The sequence below is a fragment of the Colossoma macropomum genome, unplaced genomic scaffold, assembly GCF_904425465.1.
Source record: "Colossoma macropomum unplaced genomic scaffold, Colossoma_macropomum, whole genome shotgun sequence".
NCBI classification, from domain to species: domain Eukaryota; kingdom Metazoa; phylum Chordata; class Actinopteri; order Characiformes; family Serrasalmidae; genus Colossoma; species Colossoma macropomum.
Genome location: NW_023494799.1, coordinates 35867500 through 35876918, shown reverse-complemented (window position 1 = coordinate 35876918; position 9419 = coordinate 35867500). Strand labels below are relative to the sequence as shown.

The following is a 9419-nucleotide window of genomic DNA, read 5'->3' as shown; positions in this document are numbered from 1 at the left end:
GACTGTTTTTACTTATTTTATTCAATAATGTATACATACAAAGTATCTAGAAAGCTACAAAATATCTACCACTTTATCAAGAAGGCATCAAAATGTTACAGAGCAAAGACAAGACCATATGCAGTAAAGAACACATACACATAGCAGGATTTCTTCTCTCTCCTCTCTCTCACCTTTGCTCCAACGCTTTTACCAACATTATGGATATTAAAAGATATCACACCTTTGTACCAAGAAAAGCCAGAATATATAATTTTATACAAAGCACCTTTTTACAAAAAAAAATCTCTGCACACAAACCCAATAGTTTTTTTTTTCATGATACTATTTTGAACTAAAGAATAGTTCACTTTAAAGCCAACGTCTTAAATGGTAATGAACGAAGGAGGTACCAGTACCTACACATAGACAAAATACAAATAAAGAACAAGAGCTAGACTGCTGACGTGTGTCATGATTCCTTTAAGAAAGCAACTGCTTAGTGTCTGTTACTATCAAAATAGTGTCCTAACATTCGTCGTATTAAAGGCATCGATATTCAGCTCCCTATAGTGAAGTAAAGGGGTGGCAGCTGGAATCGTTTTTCAGGCGGAACAGACAAAGTCAAAGGTACCAGCAGCGCAGCAGTAACAGTTTCACCGCCCGACTGGGCCTTCAATATACTGACGTCACAAAAACCATCGTATACACAGAGAACAGTAATACAGGAAAATCTCCATAATTCACACGATGTGAACGAGAACAGAGAGGAAAATGAAGGGCAAACACAAAAACAATCAAAATAGTCTGTCATTTTTCATGTCAAGCATACTAAACTCCACAGTTTACATTAAGAAGTACAACATACAGATCAGTTGAACGTAGTCTGCAACCGTCTTTAGAAATGACTGAAACGAATAACTTGGGTAAATAGTGTAAAAACAAAAGGAAAGAGAGTCGAAGGTTTCGAAGTGTTTAACAGTAAAGGCCTTAAAAACTAATTCCCGTTTGATAAGCCGAGTGGACGGACGAGTACGCCCACCTAAAAACTGCGAATACATTCTTCTACAGAAAAGGAAACATCCCAACTGGCGAAACCAAGATCATCTTTTAGTGTTTTAAGAGAAAACAATAGCACAGTGATGCTACTAAAGGGTTAGGGTTCCAATTTACTGTAAGAAACCGTTTTTTTTTTCCCAGAAATTTTTAAAAAACGGGATGTGACACGTACAAACGGAGGTGCTTCTCACGACATTTTACAGTTTTCCAAAAAAAACAAAAAAACCTAAACAAATATCAGTAATAATTTCTCTAATCAATAATTGTCACATAATGTTATTTTAATATTTATCCACTGTCCCTTGTCGTCTACTATAAAATTTTAGCAAGGCATTGTGGTGAATATTTAACTTACATCCACTTATTTGGTTTTTTTGATAATCTTAGTAATGCAAAATAAGATTTTGTCTTTTCTAAGCTGGAAAAAAAAGGTGAACCAAAGGCACTTTCATGCTACAGTGCAGGAGACGAGGAGGAGATACTTGTACCTCCAGGAAATTTTTGGTCTTTTCCGATAAGAAAGGCATGGTCAGTTTTTTTGAGTAGTGTTTTTATACCGTACTGTATGAGATGCAGTGTTAGTTTGCGCCAATGCGCACACTGGCCGGATCTTCGCGAAAAGGATCGTAGTGTTTCTCGGGCCAGAGAGACGTTCTTCCACGTTCACGCAGGTCGGGAGGCATCCGCTAAGGCACTGTGCTGGATATTGTTTACGCTTTGGCAGCTCTGTACTGTACAATTCCTACGACATGTGACAAGAACGAGAAAAATCTTCCAGCTTAGGAAAGAGCTCACAGCTTTAGTGGCATCTTTTGGAGAAAAACAAAATATATATATATCACACGACCATGGTTAAGGCTCGCAGTCTTGGGAGAAGACCGGAGGAGGCCACAGAGGCATGGGCTTGGTGTTTTCGAGTTAAAGGCAGCAGAGGGACTCCTTAAAGAACAGAGGAACCAAACGGGACAGATACTCTCTTAAAACGAAAGGTTTCCAAAGGGTTCTTTGCTCAGATGTTTTGTTTAACTAGTGTTGAAACTTAACTTAGTGTTGACTGTTAAAACTTTGAGGTTCCTCTCACTCACAAATGTCAAACCAGCCACTGAAGGGTTCTTTAGTGCAATGGTTCTCAAACTGGTCGTCAGGGTCCACCAGACAGTTCACGTTTTTGGTCATTCCCCAACTGGACCGTCTGGGGTACCAGTTTGAGAACTACTGATTTAGGGACCCAGAAGTGGCAGAACCCTTTCTGTCACCTAACTATTAAGAGGACACAAGCATAAAGGGAACAAGCCTCAGATGAAGCTTCCCTGATGTCAGTACGATGAGATTGTGTCTCGATGAATTATCCGAGGAGCATTGTCAGCGATCCAAAACGAAAGCGTAGGATTGCTCAATAAGGCGCGTCCTACAAGAGGATCCAAGTGCTTGGGACATTGTGACCATCAATCAGCCCCTGGTACTTTCTGTAGTGCTTTCTTGCTTTTAGCGAAACTCTTTAGCAGGAACTGTTTAGAAATTGTGAAGGGGTCTAAATCTCTGCTTCGATTCCTTATTGCAGGTGATGACTTGCCTTTAGCCACAGCAGAGAGACAGAAGTTGGAACGAACCTCTGGAACGCTATCACAGTGCAGTCAATCATCAAGAAGTCAGGAGAAAAAGAAAAAAAAAGTTTCTGAAAAGAATTACTTTTCAAGGGCTGGACTTTTGAATTCCCTGAATGCTACAAAGGTCTTTTGAAGTTGGTTACTTTATCATTCTGATGGCCATGATAATTGTTTCTCTTTAATTAACCAAATGTTTCAAAATGAAATTCCTCAAATACTTTTCTTTGGAAAAAAAAACTACATTTTTTTGTGAGTATATACATCTATACACACACAAATGTATGCCTACACACACTCATAGATGTCATTCTTTTACATGAACCATAGAAAGAAGGCTAAAGTCTGTTTCCAGGGTGTACAAGACAGCAATGAAAACCCTAAGTCATTTGAATTTGTCGGCCGGATTCAATCTAATTCAACCCAACCTACCGATAGTGTTACTTTATATATACAACCTACGGAGAAACGTCAGTTAGGCATCCTTAAAAATGAAGATTCTTTCCTGTATCAAAACATAATACAACTGTACCGCAATTCACAGCTGCAGTCAAAAACGTCAAACACATATACATTATTAAAGACTGAAAAAAAAAAAAATGTAATAACAATAAGCATCACCCAGGTGTGAGCGAGAATCGTTGCGGGTGAGTGTTGAACTAGAGGCACTGCCACTTTTTATTGAGGTTCAGAGTCTATAGGACTGGGCTGCTGGCCGGCACGAGCTTCATTCTTTCACCAGCCTGTAGATGTGATGCTGCGCACCATGCTCGCTGTTCGACACCTCAAACACACACGCCATGCACAGCAGGGTCTCCTGTGTGTCTCTGTTTGTGACCACCTGCCACGCAGAGAAAGAAACGAGAGAAAGAGAGAGCGCAAGGTTACATGCTGTTAGTGCCTCACACGTCTACAAGGAATGTTCCAGTTCAATACCAGAACCATTCAAGGCATTTTTAATGCGTCATTAGTAGTGACGCCATCAAGTGCGATCAAATTCTCATCCTTTGTCAAGGCTATTGTTCCCCATTGCACTCCATTTACGCAACCATCAGAAAGGTGACATGTTATGGCAGTGAAGACTTAAATATTACCAAACAGTACAAATGACTGCAGTAGGGAACTATTTTAAAATAAAATATTGCTGCATTTTTCAGTTTTTGACATAATTTGAAAATGCCTGTTGCTCTTTACATTGTGTGCAAATTTCATGATGAATGGACCAAAAGAAACGGCCCGGAACAACTTGGTAAAAAGTCTGGTTCCATTAACTTACATTAAAAGTAGAGTAGGTTTTTTCCTTCTCCTGTAAAGTTACCATTTTGGAGATGCGTTTTCTGTGCTTCGACAGATGCATATTTATGCATATTTAAATGGTTGAGATGTAAACAAAGTCATTCAGAGTGGCTTGATGTGAAATGGTTCATTGTAAAGAAACTTACTGACTAATTTCTTTGCAGTGGTAAAAGGAACCAGGGGTCGCCATGTCTACAATGCAGATATAGCCATTGTGAACCTAATTGTGTCTCCTCAGTTTTTACATGTAATGTTGATGATGGTAAAAATAGTAGTGAATCTGAAAAAGGGTACTATTTTGCTCCCACTATGCCTGTACCTCTCCACCTTGAACGTATAATAAAAAACTACATTTTAGACCAATTATTTCACTCAAAACTATCATAAAACATTCACTAAGGCAACAGGGAGCATATTTGTAACCATCTTTTTGTGAGGTAGCTTTTAGACACAATAAATGCTTTGGACATCTGGTTCCAATCACCACTGTTGTGAACAAGCCTGACTCAGTAAGTTTCCAGAGTGGGAAACTTCATATCAAACCATTCTGAATGTCTTTGTTTACACTGAAAATTTTATAGGGCAAAAATAACTTGTAAAAGCCCCAATATCGGAGGGCAACATGGCAAAAAATGTTGCCCCTGGGGTGCTTCTTCTCCAAAGTACTTAAAGTTTGTAATATAAGGTCGAATATGGACTTTGCAGCAGGGCTGCAGTCAGTTTTACAGGCCGTGTGTCTGTGGAACGTGAGGAATTTGAAGAAGAGAAGAAGGCGTAAGGGGGGAGAGGAGGACACAGGCTGAGAGAGCACACCCACAAGCACATTCTCCGTAGAAGAGAAGAAGGCCTCTAATCCCTGCGTGGTTGCTGTCTTAATGAAAGCACTCTCTACCCCTCCACCCCGCTCGAGATTAGGAGGCTTCACGCGAGAACACAGGAATGCCTGGAATTCCGAGCCGAGAGCCACAGGCTCCGCCCACCACCCTGAAGCAGGATAGGTCTAGAGGGCAAAAGAGAACGACAAAGGCGGGGCATCTCACCAATAGGATGGTGAAGTTCTCCAGAACGCTGTTCATCATGTACTTCTCGGGCAGGTGTTTGAGTTTGTGGATGAAGTTGATCATGTATTCACACATGGGAGATCGGCTTATCCGGTACACAAAGCGGCCGTTCTCGAAGCGAGCGTACTCCGTCTGGAGGCAAAGCACAGAGATCCACATGAAAGCAGATATTGAGTTAACAGTACTTTTTACTTTCAATTAGCATTTATTTAACCTCTTATTGACCAGGGTATATTTTGGTTTGTCCATCTGAATTTACATGACCAAATCGTAAGGCAAATTATTCAGTAACTGCATAAAATAAATGCAAATTTTTATTTTGTTTATTTATTTATTTATTGTAAAAGCTCCCCTAAAATTAACAGAAAGACGTTCTAGACACTATTTTTTTTATAAAAATAATTTTTACAGAGCAGATCACTGAAGAGACGCCATCTGTTTATAGTTTATAGCCCAGATTTGTGGAAAAATGGGTCGACTTTCAGTAGAAAAAAAATTATCAGTTCAGCTTCTTTTATTATAAGGGTTTAAAATTACATCACCCATCTATTTGACTGGAAAGAAGACAGTTACAGCTCTCATATGACCTTTTGAATGTAGTTTATGAAATATGAAAGTTATGAAGAGCATGACGAAGTGTGCTTTGGAACTACCGGAGTTGAACTCCTACAAGGAGTTGAAAAGGTTAAAAAGATACATGCAGTAAATGAAGAAATACACTGCAGTCGTAAACCCACCTCAAAGCATGAACTGTGTCCTCACTTTTGTCCATTTTTATAGATAACAGTACATTACGCCGTGTCAAAAAAACAAGATTAAGTCTGTTTGAGATTACTTAACAACTCAACACAGGTATGAGGCACGTGTGGGACGATTTAGGGATGAGGTCAGAGCAGTACTAACTGATGGGATATAAACATCCTTCACTTGTGAACTATATTAGCCTCGTAGCTCCAGTGCACACTAAGCAGGCTCGGTCGAAATTTAACTATAACTAACTTAACTACTGTTTTAATTTAGTCCAATGGCTAGTTAAATCTGCCTTTGTGGTTTCTTCGATGACATAACAGTAGACACACACACACACACACACACACACACACATCTTCTACGCCGCTTATCCTTCTGGGTCGTAGGGGGAGCTGGAGCCTATCCCAGCAGTCACTGGGTGGAAGGCAGGAAACACCCTAGACAGGTCACCAGTCCATCATAGGGCACAGTAGATACAGCAAGTCATAATTAAGAAATGAGTGGAATTTTTACACAAATCCACTGAAAACAGAATTAACTGCTCTCCTTTGCCAACACTTTACTTCCCTCTGACTTAGAAGGTGAAGCAGGGGACTCTTATTGTAATGCTACCACAATAAGAGTCCCGTATTATGTTACTGTTGATGCATGTTGACATAATTTAACTGAACATTAAAATATTTATTAAATACTTATACTTCATTCATTAAGTATTTATACTACAACTAGTAATAATGATAACTGTTATTATTAGTAGCAGTTGTGGCTAACACTGAGTAATGTGTGATTGTTATGTAGTTAAAATTTGTTAGGTAAACAGCGTTAGGTAAAGTGTTAGAAAAACTTTTAAAAATTTTTAACCGGCCTCTCCTGGAGAAGATCTTGTGGCTCACGGCCCCCAAGAAATTTAAGCTCCTTTAAACAAAAGAGCCACTAACGGAAAAGCTTATGTAAAACCTACCTCCACTTTTTCCACCACCTGTTTGCCGAAGGAGCAGACTTTAGTGGAGCAGGTGATGGTCATGTTCTCCGGGCTCTCATACTGACTGGTGACGCCATAGAATGCCCCGGTTTCCTCCTGAACGTTGCAGTTCAAGTCAGCCTGGAAAACAACAACAGCAGCGTGAGCAGAGAACAGAACAGCCTGCAATAACTCTACATTTAGTAAGTCTTCATTCCAGTAAATATCAAATTAGAACACCGCAATAAAGAAAGGGCATTTTTATTTGCACAACACTGAGTGAAGAGCTGCCACCTGGTGGACATGATGAGCATAGTGCATTCTTAATGCAGGCTCGCTGCAGTGACTGACATCTTATTACTCTAAAGAAGAACAAAAACTGATCTGTTCAAGTGCATTAAGGAACAAATTAAGGAAATATCCAGGAGAGATCTGTATCCCTTAAATCAATAGTTTGGCTCATGAAACACTATTCATTTTCAGCGCTGCATTTTCCTTTCATTGAGCTAACAATCTGGGCCTTCACGTGTGTCCATTTAAAAAAGCGGTGTATCAGTGTGGCCTTTCAAAGGCAGATGATAAAGAATAGATTAAATGACATCATGCGTGGAAGCTATTTCACCCTCGTGAAAAAGAACAGCTTTCAGTGGGCCTCTTTCTTTCATTAGGGCCCGATGTTCATTATCAAAATTAATAAAAGGAAAAGAAAAAGAAAAACGCAAATATTCCTCTCCGGCATGCTCTCCCCTTCATTAAGACAGCCCGTTAGATTTTCACATAATATTCAGGAGAGGCATTATTGTGCAGATCTGCCGCTTTATTTGAAATTCAGATCCGCTCGTCACTTCAAACGGAATTTGAGCAGCCTCGCTCTGGCCACGACGGGGCCCACTTTGTTGGTTGCCGCTAGTTAGCATTTCGTTTTGGGTAAAACATATGCAATGTTTAAACAGCTATTAGAGCAGCAGCCGGGCCTCGCAATTGTTTTGAAATATTAGATGGAATTAGCAAAGGCTTTGATCTGGCGCTTTTCTGCTATGCCACGCCAAATATAGCAGCCGACGGGCTGCACACACAAGCATATGCAAACTCCGTTTGAAGTGGCCCATTCTCTTCATGCTCAACTGGGCAGCAGTTCAGAAATTCAGCATGAGTGAGGAACAGCGCATGAATGTACAGTAATCTATGTGACTAATCCACACTCAAGAACTTACTTTATATCATTTTAAACAGCCAGAAATACAGTATAAACTTCACACATACCATCTACACGTAGTGTATCATCACTGTCCAAAGAAAAACAAGTATCTCCAAAATAGTTACTTTACAGGAGAACCTAAAAACACTCTGAGCTTTCAATGTAAGTCAATGTAAAGAGATTTTATTCCAAGTGATTTTAGAGCATTTATATTGTTCCATGCATCGTGAATATTTTGCACAGCGTTAAGGACGGCTGGTGTGATGAAATGATGAAAACAAAAAACAACAAAAATGGAGATGCATGGTTTTCTTTGGACAGCGACGATATAATAAATACATTTATGGAACAATTAAAATTTGATTAAAATCAACTTCACACAATTCTTCCCTCATCCCAACCGTAGTCAACACATGTTGTCCCAAGTGTGCTACTTTAGAGCACTAGAACAAGAGTAGCTAACATGTAACAGAAGCTTATGAGCATCAATTAGCACAGTGCAAACCAAATACACTTAAACCCCATTGGTTTTTTAAAGAAGAACTTTACCAATATTTCAAAATTTCTGCATAAATAAATGGTTAATATCATTGCTATTATGACAAATAAGTTGCCTGATACCTGAGACACTGATTTAGAACAGCTCTGGCCTAAAACTTCTATCAATAATGGAAAAATAAAATATTAAAATTAAATTTGCCATAACTTTTGCGTAGAAATTGAACACTCAAATTTGCAGATGTCATATTTAAGTGTGTTCTCTGTTCAGGATGTAATAATTTAACTTAGAAAATCAAGAAAATATGACCAGGGGTGCCCAATATTTTTCAAACAACTGTACTTGCAGAGGACTGTAAGGCAAATATTCAAAGAAAATTCAGATTTTACTACTATTTTACCATCAACATTGCATATAAAACTCAGAGGACACATAGTTATTCTGAATAGGAAATAAAATGGCTATATTTGTGTTGTAGACAGCAGGATTCCTGGTTCCCATCACTGCCACTGTAAAGAAATCTCAGTCTGCAAGTTTCAAAACACTGTATGACTGCGGAATGCCTCTTTAAGTGAACAAACTTGCTTACGGACAAAAAAGGACAAAACAGGACAAAACAGGCAGAATTCAGGCTTCTAGATTGCTGCTACTACTGTTTTTAGCTATGTAACATACCTTTGTCCTTTTTTGTCCATAAGCAAGTCTATGTGAGATCAAATAACAACTCTATGGAATTTGAGACAAATGTATGACGCTTTAGATGAGCGGTTTACGCAACACTGACAGGTGCTTATAAGCTTCCACTACCTGTTAGCTACATTATCCTCATAGCTCCACTGCAAAACTGAAGAAGCAAACGTCAGATGCCAAACTGGTCTTGGCTGATTGACTACAAGGGTAAAACTTTATGAATCTGATTTTTTCACCAAAACACTCCTTTACGTGTCAGACTACGCATAAAACAAGGGAGACGAAGTGCTCCAGACAAAGTGCTGATTCGCTCTGAAGAGCC

At 39.2% G+C, this 9419-nt stretch overlaps 1 protein-coding gene across 1 annotated transcript in view; it reads right to left on the bottom strand.

Moving 5' to 3' along the window:
• Positions 1-9419, bottom strand: part of tead1b (TEA domain family member 1b) — an 89748-nt gene continuing 80329 nt past the window's right edge. The window contains 3 exon segments of the mRNA XM_036587041.1: positions 1-3483; positions 4979-5131; positions 6711-6851. Coding sequence (XP_036442934.1) covers positions 3370-3483; positions 4979-5131; positions 6711-6851 — 408 coding nt within the window. The 3' untranslated portion in view covers positions 1-3369.